The sequence below is a fragment of the Narcine bancroftii genome, chromosome 3 (assembly GCF_036971445.1).
Source record: "Narcine bancroftii isolate sNarBan1 chromosome 3, sNarBan1.hap1, whole genome shotgun sequence".
Taxonomy (NCBI): Eukaryota; Metazoa; Chordata; class Chondrichthyes; order Torpediniformes; family Narcinidae; genus Narcine; species Narcine bancroftii.
The window spans coordinates 102,021,197-102,042,844 of NC_091471.1; the positions used below are offsets into that span (position 1 = coordinate 102,021,197).

At 41.7% G+C, this 21,648-nt stretch overlaps 1 protein-coding gene across 1 annotated transcript in view; it reads right to left on the bottom strand.

The window, feature by feature from the left end:
* The window catches only part of fip1l1a (FIP1 like 1a (S. cerevisiae)), a 102,332-nt gene that overhangs the window by 48,096 nt on the left and 32,588 nt on the right, over positions 1-21,648 (bottom strand). The window contains exons 9-10 of the mRNA XM_069924666.1: positions 13,868-13,973; positions 11,653-11,818 (exon numbers count right to left, since the gene is read on the bottom strand). Of these exons, the coding sequence (XP_069780767.1) occupies positions 11,653-11,818; positions 13,868-13,973 (272 nt within the window). The remainder of the gene's footprint in view (positions 1-11,652; positions 11,819-13,867; positions 13,974-21,648) is intronic.

The following is a 21,648-nucleotide window of genomic DNA, read 5'->3' on the forward strand; positions in this document are numbered from 1 at the left end:
CCAGCGCAGTTGGGTCTTCAGCAGCGTGGATTCGATGCTTGCGGACTCTGCCAGCTCGAGTACTTCGATGTTGGTGATGAAGTCATTCCAATGAATGTTGAGGATGGAGCGGAGACAGCGCTGATGGAAGCGTTCTAGGATCCATAGGTGATGCCAGTAGAGGACCCATGATTCGGAGCCGAACAGGAGTGTGGGTATGACAACGGCTCTGTACATGCTGATCTTTGTGTGTTTCTTCAGGTGGTTGTTTTTCCAGACTCTTTTGTGTAGTCTTCCAAAGGCGCTATTTGCCTTGGCGAGTCTGTTGTCTATCGCTTTGTTGATCCTTGCATCAGATGAAATGGTGCAGCAGAGGTAGGTAAACTGGTTGACCGTTTTGAGTTCTGTGTGCCTGATGGAGATGTGGGGGGGCTGGTAGTCATGATGGGGAGCTGGCTGATGGAGGACCTCAGTTTTCTTCAGGCTGACTTCCAGGTCAAACATTTTGGCAGTTTCCGCAAAACAGGACGTCATGCGCTGGAGAGCTGGCTCTGAATGGGCAACTAAAGCGGCATCGTCTGCAAAGAGTAGTTCACGGACAAGTTGCTCTTGTGTCTTGGTGTGATCTTGCAGGCGCCTCAGATTGAAGAGACTGTCATCCGTGCGGTACCGGATGTAAACAGCGTCTTCATTGTTGAGGTCTTTCATGGCTTGTTTCAGCATCATACTGAAGAAGATAATAAAGAGGGCTGGTGCGAGGACGCAGCCTTGCTTCACGCCGTTGTCAATGGAAAAATAATTGACGGAATTAATTTTTTGAATTTCAGTTGGTTATAAACTGCAACATATTTGGGTTAATGACAGGTTGTATTATTTTTACCATCTCAAATTAAGAATATTCATTCCAAAACACATGACACAATCAAAATAAAAGTTCTTCATTAGTAATTTCCATCCTTTTCCAGAACAGCCAGAGTCATTATTGATAATTTAACCTTTATGAACCAATGGAAAATAAAAGCTGTTTGAAATATGAAGTTGCAATCAGTCTCAAGTGTTCAATATTAGAAGGCCATCCGTGTACAATTTATTTGGTTTTAACTGGGTGCCAGATGCTCCATACTTTAACAGCAGGTATATTAGCTCTTGTTAAATGTTATATACAAAATCATTTACTCAACCTTTTCTCCACCGTATAAATTAATAGTTCACGATTTGGATTTTATTCATTATTTGGCATTTTTGGACAAGAACTATTTAGAAATTGAAGAGAATAATAAATAACTATTGCCACATAATATTACATTTATTGACCACAAAAATCTAACAAGGTTTTGCAATATTAAAAGGGATCAAATTTATGGTCACAAAAATATAATTTTTTTCTTAAAAGTGCCTAACCTTTTATGCAGGACCGTCGGGAGTAGACACCTGCCATTGTTCAGAATCATTCTGATTTCCATCCCTTTAAGCCTGCCTGAGTCACGCTGCCATCTCTCCCCACACTCCTCTCCCGCCCAAGTTGCACTGCCACCTATCCCTCCACGCCCGCCCGAGTCATCCTGCTGTCTGTTCCCCCCCGCCTCAGCTGCCCACCTGAGTCACGCTGCTCTATCTCCAACCTCCCCCTCACCCGCCCGATTCGCACTGCTGTCTCTCCCCCAACCTGCATGCCTGCGCAAGTCACACTGTCATCTCTCTTACCCCCCACCGCTGTACCAGTGCCAGGGGAATGGCTCCCTTCTCAGTTCCCCTGTGCTGAAACAGCAGTTTCAGCTACATGGTGGATTTGAGCCGCTACCGCTGTTGGGCTGACTGAAAGCACTGCAGGTATCAGTGTACAGCGACTCGGAGACACTTATAAAGTAGCAGAACGACATGGGATATTCCAACACAAGTTGGGCGAGGGTCATGGACGATAGGGTATTTATAAAGTAATGATACCACTAATTAGCCACACAAAACATTATGGGATATATGGGAGTTGAGCGAGGGTCGTGTTGAGTCATGTTTGGTGCCAAACTCCATCTCTGATGAGCAGATGTCATCTAACGAAAAAAGTGTGCAGTTTTCAGAATCTCAGATAAAAGGGTAGGCATCTGTACTGGTCATGGTTTATCTGGAACAGTTCCAACTTGCTTTCTTTAAAGAGATCCAACTTCGATTTACGGTAGATCAAAACTGAATTGTCAATTCACTAGTGTACATCAAGAAGACTGTGGAATCTTGTTTAACAGCTGTAACTTAAAATTGATATTCACTATACAGCTAAACTATGTGGAAAAAGATTCAGATCTCCCCAGTCAACCAATCTGTAAATATTTTTCTTTCCAAGACCCAGTATTTCAAAGGAAGCATGCATATTCAAGGGAAATACACTTGCTCCTCTGCAATGGAAGCTCAAATGATATTTACCATTCATCTAAAGATAAGTGTATACAGAGCCGTTGTCATACCCACACTCCTGTTCGGCTCCGAATCATGGGTCCTCTACCAGCATCACCTACGGCTCCTAGAACGCTTCCACCAGCGTTGTCTCCGCTCCATCCTCAACATTCATTGGAGCGACTTCATCCCTAACATCGAAGTACTCGAGATGGCAGAGGCTGACAGCATCAAATCCACGCTGTTGAAGATCCAATTGCGCTGGGTAGGTCACGTCTCCAGAATGGAGGACCATCGCCTTCCCAAGATCGTGTTATATGGCGAGCTCTCCACTGGCCATCGTGCAGAGGTGCATCAAAGAGGAGGTACAAGGACTGCCTAAAGAAATCTCTTGGTGCCTGCCACATTGAACACCGCCAGTGGGATGATATCGGCTCCAACCGTGCATCTTGGCACCTCCAACCGTGCATCTTGGCGCCTCTCAGTTCAGCAGGCAGCAACCTCCTTTGAAGAAGACCGCAGAGCCCACCTCACTGACAAAAGATAAAGGTGGAAAAACCCAACACCCAACCCCAACCAACAAATTTTCCCCTGCAACCGCTGCTGCCTGTCCCGCATCGGACTTGTCAGCCACAAACGAGCCCGCAGCTGACGTGGATATTTAGCCCTCCATAAATCTTCGTCCGCGAAGCCAAGCCAAAGAAGAAAGTAATCCTGTAAATCTGATAATTAACTTCATTAATTAAACTTGCACAAACCACATGGAATACCTCCAGATGTTTCTTTTTCATCGTTATCAAGGTATGCCCTCTTCAGATGTCACAGCACATGGAAAAAAACCTCCCAAAGATGCAACTGGGCAAGTATGAGCCAATGAGAATGAAAGAAGAAAGGCACTGAGAGAATAATGGTGTTCGATTTGTGTATCATAATTCGCAAAAATCTACCATTTCTGTCCTTTTAGGTAGTAGAACTCAGTCCTGGGAGTGCTATGGAAGTCCTCAGAATCAAAATTTATTGTCATGAACAAGTCACAAAAGTTGGTGTTTTGAGGCAGCCTCACAATGCAAATATTCATATACCCCATCTTACAACAATAAATAAAAAGAATAATGCACAAAAAAGTAAGGTAGGGTCTTTGGTCCATTGATTAATCAGGAATCCAATGGCAGTGGGGCAGAAGCTGACTTTATGGCTCCTGTACCTTTTTACCCCGATGGTAAGAGAGGGAAGAGGGCATGGCCTGGGTGGTGAGGGTCTTTGAGGATAGAGGCTGCTTTTTTAGGACACCACCTCTTGTGGACGTCCTCGATGGAGTGAAGACTGGTGCCTGTAATGTTGCAAGCCCAGTGAGCAATCCTCTGGAGTTTATTCTTGTCCTGAGAGTTGGCACCTCACTATTAGATAGTGATACAACCAGCCAGAATGCTCTCCATGGTACAATTGTAGAAGTTTGAGAGCCTTTGATGACCTACTAAACCTTCTCAGCCTTCTTCATAATTCATCGACATGGAGGTTTGAGGACTGATCTTCGGAGATACTGACACCCAGTAATTTGAACTTCTTGGCCACTGAGCCTTCAATGAGGACTGGGTCACATTCCCCTGACTTCCTCCCTAAAGTCGACAATCATCTCCTTTGTTTTGCTAATGTTGAGCGCAAGGTTGCTGATCTATCTCCCTCCTGTATGCTTCCACATTGCCGTTTCTGATTCTTCCAACAACTGTGGCGTTATCAGCAAATTTGTAGTAGATAACACTGGAATTATGTCTGTCCACACAGTCATGGTGTACAATCAGTAGAGCAGTGAGCTAAGCACAAATCCTTGAGGTGCGTCTGTTTTGATAATCAGTGAGAAAACGATGTTGTTTCCAATTTGTACTGACTGTGGTATCCGATGAGGAAGTCAAGGATCCAGTTGCAGAGAGGGGTGCAGAGGCCCAGAATTTGCAGCTTCTTGACCAGCACTGAGGGAATAATGGTGTTGAAGGCTGAGTTGTAGTCGATGAAGAGCAGCCATATATACGAGTTGCTGATTGAGGTGATCCAGAGCTGAGTGGAGACGCACTGATATTGCATCTGCAGTGGAGCAATTGTGACATAGGCAAATTGCAGTGGGTCTAGATCTTAGCTTAGATATGTATTAATGCTGGCCACGACCAGCCTCTCAAATCATTTCATCATAGTAGAAGTTAGTGCTACTGGGCGACAGTTATTGAAGCAGCTCACACTGCCCTTCTTGGTCACTGGATGATTGATAGCCTTATGAAGCCATCTGGGCTGGATGTCTTGTGAGGGTTCACCCTCTTCAATGATGTTGAGGTCAAAGATTCTCGTAGGCACTGTTTGGTTCTCTTTCTCTAAGCAGCATAGAAGGTATTCAGCTCAACGGGTGATGAAGTGTCATAGCCATCTATGGTGTCACCCTCACTTTGTAGGCTGTAATGCTTGCACTCCCTGCTATAGCTGGCGTGCATCTGTCTCTAGCTTCCTCCGAAATTGCCACTTTGCTTCAGAGATGACATTCCGCAGATCATACCTGGGCTTCTTGTAGATATCTAGATCCCCGGCCTTAAATGCCATTGATCTCACCCTCAGCAGGTTGTGAATCCTCTGATTCATCCAAGACACCTGGTATGTACACGTGGGCACACACTTCTCCATGCAGGTCTCGATGAAGTCTGTGACATCTGTGCATATTCATTCAAGACTATGGATGAGATCTTGAATAGGTTTCTGTCCACAAATTCAAAGAAGTCCTGCAAATGGTCCTTTGCCTCCCTCAACCATTCTTTTGCCATCTTTACTACTAGTGCTGTGGTCCTCAATCTCTGCTTGTACACCAGGAGTGGAATTACAGCCAGGTGATCAGACTCACTGAAACGCGATCATGGTATGGTTTTGTAGGCGCTCCATAATGGTGTACCAGTGGTCGAGTGTGTTGGCTTCCTCGGTCTCGTATGTGACATGCAGATGGTGTTTGTCAGACTTCTTCAGGTTGGCCTGATTGTAGTTCCCTACAATGGTCAGGATGTGCTGTCTCATGGCTGTTAATCACAGTGCTCAGTCCCTCCAATGTTAACTTGACATTAGCCTAAGGCAGAATGTACACTGCAATCAGGATGATTGCAGTGAACTCCCTTGGCAGGTAGAATGGGCAGCACCTGATCGCCAGATGCACCAGGTTGGGAGAGCAGGATTGGACATAACCGTCACGTCTATGCACCACAATGAATTGATGATGACACCAACGCCATCTCTCCTGGTTTTTCCTGATGCCTATTGTCCGGTCAGCACAGTGGAGGGTGTAGTCCACAGGCTGTAGTTCCATGTCCAGAATGTATGTGTTTAAACACGTTTCTGTAAAGCACATCACACAACACTCCCTGATGTCACTCTGATGTTGAAGTCTGGCTTGGAGTTCATCAAGTTTGTTCTCCAAGGATCGTACATTGGCCAGGAGGATGGTAGGGAGCAGAAGCCTCAGGGCCCTGCATCTCAGCTTAACCTTAGCCCCACTCTGCATCTACGAGGTCAGGTCCTCTTTACATGGCCTGTGGGTCTTCTGCTGGTAATTTTCTTGGTGTTTAAATGATCCCTGTGACATTCCTTTCAATCTCCCACGATGTTTAAATGTACTGTTCTGCTACTTGCAACTCCAGCGAAGTTTAAATAACCTGATTGTTTACTCTTTAAAACTCCCGAGGTGTTGAACTTGCCTAAGCGTCGGCTGTTTAGAGGTCCTGCTTTCTGTCGGAGACTGCAGATTCTTCCAATTCCCAGCGATCTTAGGATGTCTTTATTTATGGGCGAGTTTGATTTTATAGTTCTGATTCTAGGGTTGAATTTTAACAGTTCTGAACGGTAATTCCCATCAGAGCTGCACGCAAAGAGTTGCCACTGTAAGGCACCATCTTGTTGCTACAGGACATTTTACATTCTGTAACAATAAGACTGCAGCACCAGTAATGTAATGACAAAATAACCATTTAAGAAAGTGGATCAAATGTCAATCAAAATTACATATTTATCCTGGATATCATAATCTTTGAGCATCATTGGATTTCATTCATGCAAGTGGTATGTTTCATTACACATGACTTGTGGATTATAGAAAGTAGAACATTTTTGGGAAGTCAAGCAACAAGTCACATGCCACAAATTCCCAGCTTATAAGTTGGTCTTGTGTTCAGAGTTATTTGGTAGCATCCAAATATTGTCAAGGATATTGATAATGGGCATTTAGTATAATTTAGTATAATTGGCATTTAGCTATTGAAATTGAAGTGGAACTTGGACATATGTTGTGGGGGACAAAGAATTGTCATTTGTCAGCAAAACTAAGCACAGATCAAGTCTTAGTGCAAATGGTCACTAACTAATTCACTGGATCTGGATGGTATCCTACTTCATTCTTAAAATGCTATACAGTCACAACCAAAAATACCCTTAACCAATCCAATTGATGTAAACATAGAAGATAGGAGCAAGAGTAAGTCAATCGACCCTTCGAGCCTGCTCCGCCATTCAACGAGATCATGGCTGATCTTAAAGTTCAGTACCCCGTCCCCGCCTTCTCTCCGTTACCTTTAATACCCTTATACTGAAGAAACAGATCTAATTCCCTCTTAAATATATTTAATGAACCTGTCTCTACTGCCCTCTGTGGCACAGATTCACCACCCTCTGGGTAAAGAAATTCCTCCTCATCTCAGTCCTAAATGGTTTGCCTATTATCCTCAAACCATGGCCCCGGGTTCTGGATTTTCCCATCATTGGAAACATCCCATCTGCATTCATTCTGTCCAGTCCTGCCAGAATTTTATATGTCCCTATGAGATCCCCTCTCAATCTTCTAAACTCCAGCGAGTACAATCCCAATTTGCACAATCTTTCCTCATAAGTCATTCCTGCCATTCCAGGTATCAGCCTGGTGAATCGCCTCTGCACTCCCTCCATTGCAAGAACATCCTCCCTTAGATAAGGTGTCCAAAACTGCACACAATACTCCAGATGGGGTCTCACCAAGGCCCTTGTTCCTGGACTCAAACCCTCTTGATATGAAGGCCAACATACCATTTGCCCTTTTAACCACCTGCTGTACCTGCATGCTCGCCTTCAGAGACTGATGTACAAGTACCCCTAGGTCTTACCCCTAGGTCTCTCTGCACTTCCCCATCTCTTAATCTATTGCCATTCAAATAGTAATCTGCCCTCCGGTTTGTATTACCAAAGTGGATAACCTCACATTTATCCACATTGTAGTGCATTTGCCATGTATCTGCCCAGTCCCTCAATTTATCCAAATCACACTGGAGCTTCCTGACCCCCTCTTCCATGCCCACAACCCCTCCTAGCTTAGTGTCATCTGCAAATTTGGAGATATTACATCCAATCCCCTCATCCAGATCATTAATGTAAATTGTGAACAGCTGGGGTCCCAGTACAGATCCCTGTGGTACCCCACTGATCACCGCCTGCCACTCAGAAAACGAGCCATTTATCCCAACTCTCTGTCTTCTACCTGTCAGCCAGTTCTCAATCCACATTAATACTTTGCCACCAATCCCATGAGCCTTGATTTTGGAAGCCAGTCGTTTATGCGGGACCTTATCGAAGGCCTTTTGGAAGTCCAGGTACACCACATCCACTGGCTCTCCCCCATCTATTTTACCTGTCACCATCTCAAAGAATTCCAATAGATTTGTCAAGCACGATTTACCTTTTGTAAATCCATGTTGACTCCGTCCGATCCCTTCTCTGCTAGTCATATGCTCCGGTATTACATCCTTATTAATGGATTCCATCATTTTGTCCACTACTGATGTAAGGCTCACAGGCCGATAATTCCCCGCTTTTTCTCTACCCCCCTTTTTAAATAGTGGGGTAACATTAGCTACCCTCCGATCCATGGGTACTGATCCTGAGTCTATCGATGTAGGGTTGGTTGTGTTGGTGATGCGATTCCCTAATGAACCAGCTAGAAATAGATAGGTCTCTGCCATTACCGTGCGAATGTCTGGGGAGCATGTGATCAACATCTGACATTCATAATCAACTTTAATGCTAGGTATCACCTCAGTCAGAAGTTGGATCTTCCCACTCCAGTGATTAAATGCAGTTGGCTTAATGATCAAATTGTGTCTTGACACAAATGGCAGATTCTCCTCTTCATCTCAACTCTTTTGTCGACATTTAGACTAAAACTGCAATGAGGTCTGAAACGGAGGGTTCCAACAGACACAAAATACGTATCAGTAAATCTAATGGCAAATTGAAAGTGTCATTGACACCTTCCACTGATAATTGAATGTAGCCCAATTAGGCAGTGATTGATTGCACTTGTCCAGCTTTCCAAAGGACAAATAAAACTCAGATTTTCACACAGTTGACAAGGGACGTAGTGAGATTTGAAATAATCATGGCTGATTGCTTTCACATACAAAATGCATTCAACCGCATCCTGATTTCAATTGAAATGAATTCAATTCTGAAGTGGACCCATAAAAGGCAACTGTTGGGTTCCAACCTAAAGGACAAACATTTTCATGGTACCTCCTTCTCATTTATTCAGCTGACCACCAGCAATTGGACGCAGGAAAAATGAAGAGATTACATGATCTATTGATTATAGTTTCATCGACAAGCAGCTATTTTTTCTGCTTGGAAGTTAGTCATATACTATAGATGCACCAGATTAACATTATATTTTTTTTAATGCAAGACAAGTGTCTGTTCTCAGCATGCCCTTCTACACGCCACATTTGAACCAAGGATAGTCACGGTCATTGTAGAGTATCAATATGATACAACGGTGAAATGTTCCAATGTAGTAAAATAATATTATTTTCTTGATAGGAACAAAATAGGTTATACATCAAAGTGCAAAACAGTACTTGAAACTGCTCTTTATAAAAAGATTAAAATTGACAACAAACTACAAACTTAGTGAAATAAAATTGACAAATGGTTCTTGGTTTAGTAGAAATTTCAAAGAGCTTTCCACAGGATGTTTTATATTTTTCATGATTTAAAGATTTTGGCAAAAGCATACTATTCACAGGTAACAGCAGTCTTTTTTCATTGAACCTTTAAGATTTTAGTTCTATTTTGGGAACTGCTTTGAAGATTCAAAAACTGGAAACAGCACAATTAAATAACAGCTAGGCGCAAGCCAAATTCATATAACTGAACAACAGATGTCAACTGGAATGTCAGGTCTTCAGCTTAGCTTCATACACGCCAATCCTTTTTTTTTTCTTGCTTTCATTTAAAATTGCACATTCATTAAAAAAAACTGGATAAAATCTCATCCTTGCCTTGGGTCAACAAATAGTACTTATACTAACATAACTGATAGAGTTGTAAACAATTTATCATTCTAAGGTTCACCAAGAAAATGTTGGATTTAAACAAGGTTATCAGATGAATATCCTGAAAACATGAGGGACAAATCCATAAATCATGTAGCATGATACACGTTTTCCAAAACACAACTATTAATATCATTTATTTTCACTTAAAGAGACCCTTAAAATAAGACATTAAAAAAAGGATGCAAAAATATTCTGAGATCCAAGGTTCTGGCAAGGCCCAGTGAAGGAATGACTTGGGATTGAGAATTAGGCCCCCCTTGGAGGGGGCTGCAATGTGGACAAGAGGAATCCTGTCCTTGTGCGTGGGGGCAGAGAGAACCAAGGCAGATGTGCAGGTAATGGAGGATATACGGCTTAGCACAGAGATGGTACAGGGAAAGCCACATTGTTTGAGGAATGATGATCTAGCATGGAAGTCCCCATCGTGGTGCAGATGTGACAGAGACATTGAGAGAATGGAATGGACAGGATGCAAAGAGGTGTCGTCAAGGTACTTGATAGGATTCCTCTTGATCTCACATACCACCCCACCAGCCTCTGCATCCAACACATCCTCTGCCGCCATTTCACCATCTACTGCGTGATCCCAACACTAGACGTATATTCCCATCTCCGCCTCTTCCACTGTGACCCCCTTGTTTGCTCCTCTCTCCCCACCAACCATCCCCTTGGTGCCTACCCAGGACTGCAGGAGATGCTCTATTATCATCCACAGCTTATCCCTCACCACCATTCAAAGTCCCAAACAGTCCTTCCAAGTGAAGAAACATTTCACTTGTGAATCTGCAGGGGTCATCTATTATATCCAGTGCTCCCATTGTGGTCTCCTCTACATCAGAGATTTGATGCAGATTGGGAAATAGTTTTGTTGAGCACCTCAGCTCCCTTCACCGCAATAGTGTGGTTCTTCCAGTGGCCACCCATTTCAAATCCCCATCTCATTCCCTTGGTGATGTGTCTGTCCTTGGTCTCATGCACTGCTAAACTAAGGCGATCTGCAAATTTGAGGAACAACACCTTATCTTTCGACTGGGCACCCTCCAACCAGATGGCATTAATATAGACTTATCTGGCTTTTGTTAACACCCCTCCCCACCACTGCTTCCCCTGCTCTGTCTCTCCCTTCCCTGTCTCCTTTGAAACAGACATGATTAATTCTTACCTCTTCCCTTATCCCATCCAATTAACACCTTATATTGGTCTAGATTCCTCCCCAGCCAGCATTGTCTGATTTCCTGCTTCTGGCTCATTCTTCTTATTTCTTGAAGAAGGGCTCAGGCCCAAAACGTAGGCAATACATCTTTGTTAATCATTTTATTCATCCAAAGAAAATCACTTTAAGGAAGGCCAAACTAGAAGGGGCTGGCAATCTCAAAGCAAGCATCAAGTCAAGGCCTGCTTTGATTTGCAAGACCTACACTATTTGTGGTTTTGGAGTGGAGACGAGAATTTTGCAAAAGTGACAAAAAATTACATTATATTCTATGGTCTTACTAAACATGCCTGGTAATCACCTTCTTCAGGCTAATGCAGGACGAATACAGAAAACATATCCATTTGCATTTAGCAAATCAGAATTCTGATAGCATTTGTAGAGATTTATGTGTTACACGATTACATTTCTAAGGCTTAGAGGTATTGGTTAAATTAGAGTAAATTTTAGTGTATCAAATAAGTGGCATATGGAGGCTCAAGCATATTACTTTAAAATGCATTTACATTCAAACCCCTAGTTCAAATCTTTTAAGTTTCTTCAGTTAATTGACATTCAAGCTTAACCATCATTGTATTTTCTCCTTAACAGAATCAAGATCTAAAATTGTCTAGCTCGGACTGCATAGACCAATAGAAAGCCAAAAATCAAAATGGCAACACATTTTTTCCCAACCAAAATAATGTGCAAAATTCTGACCTGGTGGATGAAGAATTGGAGGGCCTGCATTAACCGGTGGAAGAGGGGGCAGGAATGGAGGAGGTGGACCAGTCATATGAGGTGGAGGTGCCCCTGGAGGCAAAAATGAAGGACGCTTTGTGGTGTTGTTATTATTAAATTCTGGTACTGCATGGTCTCCAAGAACCTTTAGTGAGAAAAAAAATAATCACATGACTTAATAACATAAATTGGAATTACCAAGTCAAACACTTGATTTTTAAGAAAATTACTAAACTGTGGACTTGTTAACAAAGCAATCTTTACACATATTTATTCCAAAATATGGGAAACAAGGGTTCTAAGGATCATGTCACAAATGTTAATGTATCTTGTGCTTTAGAAGTACAGAATGAGAAAATATTTAATTGCTATCTTTACAAATTGATTTTTTTGTCTTTCAGGATCAACCCCATTTAGAGATTGGAAGACCAACTTAATTTTATTGTCATTCATTTTCTAGATTTAAATGGCTTGAAGGAACATAGGCAAGGTGCAGGTAGTTTAGGCAAGGTTAAGTTATTTTTCAGGAGTGAAGTAGTGCCAGCAGCACAAGATCAGAAGTGAATCTGTCAGCATGACCGTCGATTTCCACCCCCGACCCCCCAATTTTAGTTGCTGCCTGCCTCCATTTTGTTCCCATTCCCACTTCTCTTTACGTGAAGTTTGAATGTTTTCTTGTGATTATGCAAGTTTCTTGAAACGTGCAGAATGGTAGTTTAATTTGCCCTTGTAAATTGCCTCAAAAGTGCAGGTGACGGATTAAATAAGCAGATAATTGATGAGAATGTGGAAGAATAAAAAACCGTGCATCTTGGCGCCTCACAGTTCGGTGGGCAGCAACCTCCTTTGAAGAAGACCGCAGAGCCCACCTCACTGACAAAAGGCAAAGGAGGAAAAACCCAACACCCAACCCCGACCAACCAATTTTCCCCTGCAACCGCTGCAACCGTGTCTGCCTGTCCAGCATCGGACTTGTCAGCCACAAACGAGCCTGCAGCTGACGTGGACTTTTTACCCCCTCCATAAATCTTCGTCCGCGAAGCCAAGCCAAAGAAGGAAGAATAAAAAGGATTAATGCAAGATGAGTGGAAATGGATGGTCAAAAGAAATTGTAGACTCAAAGGCTAATTTCCATGCTGTACCTCTCCAAACTAAAAAAAAGTTAAGTAGCACAATAGCAATTTGCATTCGGAAGGTACAGAGTTTAAAACTGGAATCAGAACTTCGGCAATTAATGCCACGTACAAGAGCAAATTTACACTTGAACATCATTCTTGCACTGCATTCAAAATAATTTTTCCAGAACTGTATATTAAGAATGTAACCAGGGAATAGGCCATTTCAAATCCAACACTGAGTGATGATATGGATTCAACCTTATAGAATCCTTTGGGAAAGAAAAGATAAAATGCAAATTTTAAAAATTGAGAGGTGAGTGAATGCCATAATTAGAGAAAAAATAGTTTCAATTCAAGTACTATTATAAAAGGGGGAGGCTGCATTTAGACAAAATTAGGAATAAATATGCTGCAATGATTATCATATTGGTGAAAACAGGTAAATTGAAAAAGAAAGCCCTGATATCAAAGAAAGCAATAAAGGCAACAATGAGAAAGGAGAACATCCTATAAACACAAAGTGTTGAATTAGCATGCGTGGAAGTAACAAAATGGGGTGTGATGAATCTGTGTCATGCTGTCAATCTTTCGCTGTGCTTAGTCTGCTCTCCTGACATTGGACGTGTATTATCTCTACACTTAAGACACTCCCCTTGGCTATAACTGTGTATGCACCCATGATCATTCATTATTGTATTACTAAGTTTCTACTAATAAAAGCCATGATTTCTGGTTAACTACACAGGCTTCGGTTTCTTTATTAACTGGCACTTCATGGGGAAAGAAAATAACAGGAACAGTATGTACTTTAATTTTTGTACTGTATTACCAAAAATTCAAGATGGGAAAGTAGAAATGCGAATAATAAGAGAATTTTTTTTGTATAGGAGGCAAACCAAAGTAGCAAAATTAGCCTGGATAAAAGCTTACAATGTTGAAGACATTTTTCAACACTATGAATGTTGGGTTATTTTAGATCTAACAGGATTTATTTCCAAGGATGAAGGGTCCTATAGTAATAATTTAAAAATAATTCACTAAACACAAAAGGTGTCTTTCATAATTGCACAACGAACCTGGATGGCATTTTCATCTGCTCCACCCCTGTCACGACGTCGGCCTTCCACACGAGCAATCGTTATCAACTGGCCTCCAATAACCTCGATGGACCCAGACAGTCTTCTGAAAAACAGGTTATTGATTAAGCTAGTGGCAGCAAATATCTACAACAGTAACATTAGGTAATCAAAATGTATGCATATACAATAATGGGAACTAACACAATGCAGAATTTATTAAAAATTAGATTTCAGACTTATGGGACCAATCTAATAAAGTGGCTTCTTGCATGAAAATGTGCTTGCACCGAGAAACAGGAAACAGAATGATTTACACAAAGACAATATTGTATTTAATAAACCTTGCTTGATGCTATATTTTCACTGGAGCCTCATTTCTTTGCTCAAAAATAAATACTCAGTTACAATACTTCAGCAGAAATTAAGTGAAATTTATTAAATGACATTTTGTCATTTCCCCCTTAAAATATCCATATGCACTATACGAGATTTTGAATGGATAAAATTTGACACACAAGACTGACATCTTAAATCTTGTCAGAGATGCAGATTTTAAAATAAATTTTAAAAGAGGGGCAGAGAGCAAGACAGAATGATTAAGGAATGAAACTGCAAAGCTTCAAAATGTTGAATAAAATAATTAAAATTTGAGAGCCAACAGTCAAAATTAGAGGAAGAGTGTTTGTGGAAAGAAAGGCTGAGTTGGCAAGAAATGATAGGGACAGAGAGGGGAATCTCTGAAGCAGTTTATCACATGCACACATTTCTCAAAATCAAAGTACTATTGGATCAAGATCCAAAGATGAAGATGAATGGTATTTACAAGGCACGACATATGAAACACAATTTTACTCAAGCTCGGAAGACAACAGAATCACTTGGAAAGCACTGGAACATGAGATATCAAATTCAAAGTTTCCAGAGCTATGAGGTAGAGATTTCATGATTGCTTCAAACTCTCTAGTTGTGTTGCACATACTAAAATAAATACCGTTCTTTTAGAATATAGAAATAAAACTTATGTTTGGCCCTTGGAAGAAAAACCTTGCATGTTTTTAAAACACAAACAACTTTTATTTTGAGCTGCTTGAACAATAATGCACTTAACTTCTGTTGTGGTCGTCTTTTTGTTCCCGCGCCAACCATGTGCATTGTCTACTGGGAAATGTAGTTCTTTATTATTCACACATAACACATCTTTCCCTTTTTTGTAAAAAAAAGAAATTAAAAACACAAAACTATGTCTACATTCCATGCATGGCCAGCCTCATTCCACTCAGTCACTTTCAATCAGTCTCTAAAGTGGTTTAACAGTCTTTGGTCTGTTTCCAATGGTGCATTGCTTACATTTACTGCCTTAGTACTTGTGTCTTTCTGTGAACTCTGAACAACATGTTCCTTTTCTACATGTGCTGGCCTCTTTTGTGCACTGACAGTTGACGGATCACAACCATGAGTTGGAACTTGTGGTTATAGATCCACGCGGTTCCTTCTCAGAAGTGTCCTTCCCTCTGTCTGGATTTGGTGGGAATGTGGATCTATTTCCTCTTGCACATATCCTTGCATGCACTATGTGCTAGAACTGTGATCTCAGATTCGTACTGGAACTCCAGGCTTCAGGACAGGTCAGCTTTTCACAGTCCTATCATGATAATATTTGGGTTTTACTTTCTCTTCCACATTAACCTGTTTGACCTTGTGTGCTCCTTTAGGTGTCAACAGGTTTTCCTGCATTGGAAAATTGGTCCATTTGCGTCGACTCATCAGCCTTTGGGCAGGAGAAAGGACATTCTGTTGTGGCGTACTTCTGTGAATCATTAGATTTCTGTGGAAATCCTCTCATCCATCATGCACTTTCTTCATGAGGCTTTTCACCACCTTGACAAATTTATGCTTGGCCATTAGACTTTGGGTAATGTGGGCTAGAAGTTGTAAGTCAAAACCCACAAGTATTGGCAAAGGACTCAAATTCACTACTCAAAAAACTGTAGACCACTGTCTGATGTTACTTCACAAGGAACTCTATGCCTCACAAACATTTTTCATGAAAGTGATAACTACTTTGCTGAACGTAGACTGCAATGTTGCTACCTCTGGGTAATTGGAAAAATAGTCTGTTACTACAATATGACTCTTCCCATTACAGTCAATCAAATCTACTCCAATTTTGAAGTATGGCCTGTCTGGTACAGGGTGTAGTGTAAGCAGTTCTGCTTGCTGCTTTGGTCTATACAAAAGGCATATTTCACATGAAGCAGTGGTCTTGCTTATACCTTGGTTCATTCTCGGCCTGTATATCAACACTTGAGCACTATGTTTGCATATTTCCTCACTAAGATGTCCTTCATGCATCTTCTGGAGCATTTCCTTGCATAGCAACACTGGAATCACAAACCTGTTCCCTTTGAAGACCATATCTTTCACAACTGACAGTTCATCTCTGCATACCCAATAATCCCAAATATGACATCTCTTATGAAGGCCAAACTCCCAAATTGACATTCTGCATCATGTTAAACACTTGCCTTAGTTGCACAAAGATCATGTGGATGGTTTTATGGTAGACTTCTGGTGTGGACAAAATCCCACATGGTAGCCAAAGATAACAGTATCTTCCTTGTGGAGTACTGTATAGTCTCGAACTTACCTCATCGAGCTTCATCTGCCAAAACCCCGATGACATATCAAGTTTGCTAAACCATTTGGCACTTGCAAACCGGGACATGATTTCCTCCCATGTTGGTAATTTAAAATGCTCTCTCTTGATGGCTTTATTGAGGTCTCTTGGGTCCAGACATATAAGCAATGCTCCACTTTCCTTTTGCAAAATGACTAGTGAGCTGACTCTAAGTTCTTCAATTTTCTGTATGACTTTTATCCATTCCATCCATATAAGTTCTTGTTTAAGTTTGTCTCCAAGTGGAAATAGAACTTTCCTGCATGCATGGACAACTGGAGCCACCGTCTCATTTGCGTCAATCTTGTGTGCACCAGGTAAACATCCAAGCCTCTCAAAGACATCTGCGTACTCTTCCATGAGTGTTGTGTACTCATCTTCAGTCTGTGAAAACTCTTTTCACCAGGTTGAGTTCTTCACATGCATTCAAGAACTAATATTGGCTATAATCCCTTTTTCTACAATCAATAGTTGTGACTTTCGATACCACCCTCTGTGTCTGAAGATCACCATACAGCCCCTTTTTACTTGGACAATCTCTCCAATGTAGCCGGTCACTTTTAATTTCACTGGATAATTCTTGCTCTTTACAGTAAAGGTCTTATAATAGCCCATAAATAACAGATTCACCTGGGCTCTGGTGTCAAGCTTGAATGGAATTACTGTCTCATTCACAGTCACTGGAATGATCCATTCCATTTTACTAGCAACAACAGTCTGTAGTGCATTCATGAAGAATTCCACCATTTCTTCATTCAATGTGTACACCTTTCTCTTGATAGCCCCTGCTTTGCAGCACTTTGCAAAATGATTCTTCTTCCCACATTTATTGAAGGACTTTCCATAGGCAGGACACATCTTTGGAATGTGTCTACCTCAGCATCTGCTCCATTTACTGTTTGAGCCTACCTCATTGCTTTGCTGTAGCTTTGGGAAGCTCCTTGTGCTCTGCTTCTCTGTTCTCCATTTTATCTATATGTGCAGCTTCTTAGCTTGTGCTCATGTGGTCTCTGCTGTCCTACAGCCTTTTCCAGTGCCAAATTTTCTTAACACAACAGTCTTTTTCCAAGTGCATTATCCAGGATTTCACAAACAATTCTGTCTCTAATGAGTGAGTTTTTCAAATCTCCAAATTCATAGGACTTCACAGACTGTGAAGCTCGGCTAAGTATTGATCGAAGCTCATACCTTGTTTCTGGTCACAGGAGGGAAAACTTGAATCTCTCAAACGTGACATTTTTACTTGGAAAAAAGTACGCCACAAATTTTGTCATCAGAGTGTCCAATGTGAAAGTGATCTCATCAATTTGAAAACTATTATCGATGTCCAAGGCATCTTCACCCATCACGTGTAGAAATATACATGCCTTCCATTTTTCATTGGTCTCTCCCACTCTACCAGCCTTTAAATAAATGTTGAATCGTTGTTTGAAATGTTTCAATTATTGGTTAGATTGCCAGTAAACTAGATTAGTGTGGGAGGACTCAACTTATCTATGATGGGAACACTCGACTTTTCTCAGTTTGTTCCTTGAAGAACAACCTTGCATGGTTTTAACACTGAAACAACCATTTTTAGAGCTGTTTGAACCAACAATGCACTTGACTTTTGTCGTGAACTTTTTGTTCCTGTGCGCATTGCCTACTGAAGAATGTTCTTCTTTCTTTCTTTCTTTGGCTTGGCTTCGCGGACGAAGATTTATGGAGGGGGTAAAAAAGTCCACGTCAGCTGCAGGCTCGTTTGTGGCTGACCAGTCCGATGCGGGACAGGCAGACACGATTGCAGCGGTTGCAAGGGAAAATTGGTTGGTTGGGGTTGGGTGTTGGGTTTTTCCTCCTTTGCCTTTTGTCAGTGAGGTGGGCTCTGCGGTCTTCTTCAAAGGAGGCTGCTGCCCGCCAAACTGTGAGGCGCCAAGATGCACGGTTTGAGGCGTTATCAGCCCACTGGCGGTGGTCAATGTGGCAGGCACCAAGAGATTTCTTTAGGCAGTCCTTGTACCTTTTCTTTGGTGCACCTCTGTCACGGTGGCCAGTGGAGAGCTCGCCATATAATACGATCTTGGGAAGGCGATGGTCCTCCATTCTGGAGACGTGACCCATCCAGCGCAGCTGGATCTTCAGCAGAGTGGACTCGATGCTGTCGACCTCTGCCATCTCGAGTACCTCGACGTTAGGGGTGTGAGCGCTCCAATGGATGTTGAGGATGGAGCGGAGACAACGCTGGTGGAAGCGTTCTAGGAGCCGTAGGTGGTGCCGGTAGAGGACCCATGATTCGGAGCCGAACAGGAGTGTGGGTATGACAACGGCTCTGTATACCCTTATCTTTGTGAGGTTTTTCAGTTGGTTGTTTTTCCAGACTCTTTTGTGTAGTCTTCCAAAGGCGCTATTTGCCTTGGCGAGTCTGTTGTCTATCTCATTGTCGATCCTTGCATCTGATGAAATGGTGCAGCCAAGATAGGTAAACTGGTTGACCGTTTTGAGTTTTGTGTGCCCGATGGAGATGTGGGGGGGCTGGTAGTCATGGTGGGGAGCTGGCTGATGGAGGACCTCAGTTTTCTTCAGGCTGACTTCCAGGCCAAACATTTTGGCAGTTTCCGCAAAGCAGGACGTCAAGCGCTGAAGAGCTGGCTCTGAATGGGCAACTAAAGCGGCATCATCTGCAAAGAGTAGTTCACGGACAAGTTTCTCTTGTGTCTTGGTGTGAGCTTGCAGGCGCCTCAGATTGAAGAGACTGCCATCCGTGCGGTACCGGATGTAAACAGCGTCTTCATTGTTGGGGTCTTTCATGGCTTGGTTCAGCATCATGCTGAAGAAGATTGAAAAGAGGGTTGGTGCGAGAACACAGCCTTGCTTCACGCCATTGTTAATGGAGAAGGGTTCAGAGAGCTCATTGCTGTATCTGACCCGACCTTGTTGGTAGTTCTTTATTATATATACAAAACACAAAAACAACAGGAGAAAATAAAATATGGGTCAATTAATCATGCAATAGAGGTAAACATTCCCAAAAGCGACCAAGTAACACTGAAATTCATAGCGACACACCTAGAATTTCAGGAATACTTATTTTTGGATATTGCCATATAGGGAATTTGCTCTCCAAACAGGTCCTTTACAGGTTACATGTTTTAATAGATGCATGGATCAAAGAATAAAAGGAAACACTTTTGTCCTTGCCTAATATGGTAGAAAGCAGAGATCCAATCAAAGGTGGGCATATGCTTCCAACCTGCCAATCTGGAAACCTGGGAAGCTGAAAACCAACATTTCACATTTCTAGGCCAAACTTCATCTCAATTTAATTACAGTGGGTGGGGGGGGGGGGGGGGTGGTGGGTGGGGGGAAAGAAGAGAACCACATCAGAAATTTGTAGAATGCTGAACTAAAAAAAAAAAGAAACTGTAAACTTTGGAATCCAGAGTAAAGAAACAAACTGCTGCAAGAACTCAGCAGGCCAAGCAACATCTGTGGAGGCCAGCGAATGGATGACATTTTTGGTTAAGATTGCACTCCCAATCACATTTGTAAATAAAGCTGCTAAAATTAAGGCAGCAGTTGAAATGTATCTGAACGAGGTTTGAAAATATATCTGTGCCTAACTACATTAAGGACACTGTATGCAGGAGCATTTTGAACTTAGGTTAGCATTTCCATCTGCTGCATGTCCACTTTCAAATTTCACTGCTCTCCAAAAGGAACAAGAAACAAACTAAAAACTTCAATTACGTAAAGATGCTGATAAGTTTTATATCAAAAATATTTACAATAAAAATTAAATAGCCTGAAGAAATGAAGCAAACAAAAGTGGGTGCTCCTAAATATAACACATTGGCACTTCAAATTTGAGAGTGCAATAAGTGATTTTTTTTAAAAAAAACAATCACTGCTTCACAAATTTGATGATGAAGGCAAAGACTGAAGAACAAGAAGAACGAAGGCAAGACCCAGAAGAATGCATTTCCCTCATGTACCTTGATTAAAATTTAGAATTCATCATATGCAGCCACTAAAACAGATTTATTGTTTAAAATTAGATTGGAAATAAATACTTGCCTTTTGGCTGTATCTAACTAAAACATTTTAAGGGAATAAGCACATTTGAGAATTACACTAAACTAACTGAGAGACTTCCAATAAATATTGCATTTTCTAAAGCTCTGCATAAAGATTCTGTTCATCACTCGTTCTCAAGTAACATCTCATCTTTAGTAGTGTAATACATACAAAGGCTGATTAGATGAATTTGGCCTACGATATTCCTTCTCTTCTTCCTCCACCTTTTGTAAGGCAGAAGATGCACATGCTTGCCAACTCAATCATACAGACTCAAGGTCAATTTCTTTCCTAACCCTTAGCTCTCCACTCAGCTCAGGATCACCTGGACAACAGCAGCATGTACATCAGGTTACTCTTCATTGATGACAGCTCAGCTTTAAATGCCATTATACCTTAATGTTGGTCAACAAGCTTCAAAACCTGGACCTCTGCAACTGGATCCTTGACATCCTCATTGGCAGACCAGTCAGTACAAATCAGAAACAACATCTCCTTCTCACTGACAATCAACACAGGTGCACCTCAAGGATACATGCTTAGCCCACTGCTCAACTCTCTCTACAACCATGACTACATGGCTAAGTACAATTCAAATGCAGTCTACAACTTTGCTGATGACAGCACAGTTGACAGCAGAATCACAGATGGCAATGAAGAATCTACATAAGGAAGAGAGATGAGCAAGTTGAAAGCTGTCATAACAACAACCTTGCACTCAACGTTAGCAAAACCAAGGAGCTGATTGTTGACTTCAGTAGGGGTTAATGAGGAGAACACAAACCAGTTCTCATAGAGTGGATGGCAGTAGAAAGGGTTAAGAATTTCAAATTCCTGGGTGTCAACATCTCTGAATATCTGTCCTGGGGCATCTTTGTCAAAACAATCACAAAGAAGACTCAACAGCGGCTATATTTTGTGAGGTGTTTGAGGAGATTTGGTATGTCATCGAATACTCTTCCAAATTATCTATAGTACACAGAGAGCATTCTGACTCATTGCATCACTGTCTGGTATGGAAGGTCCAATGCAGAGGACAGGAAAAATA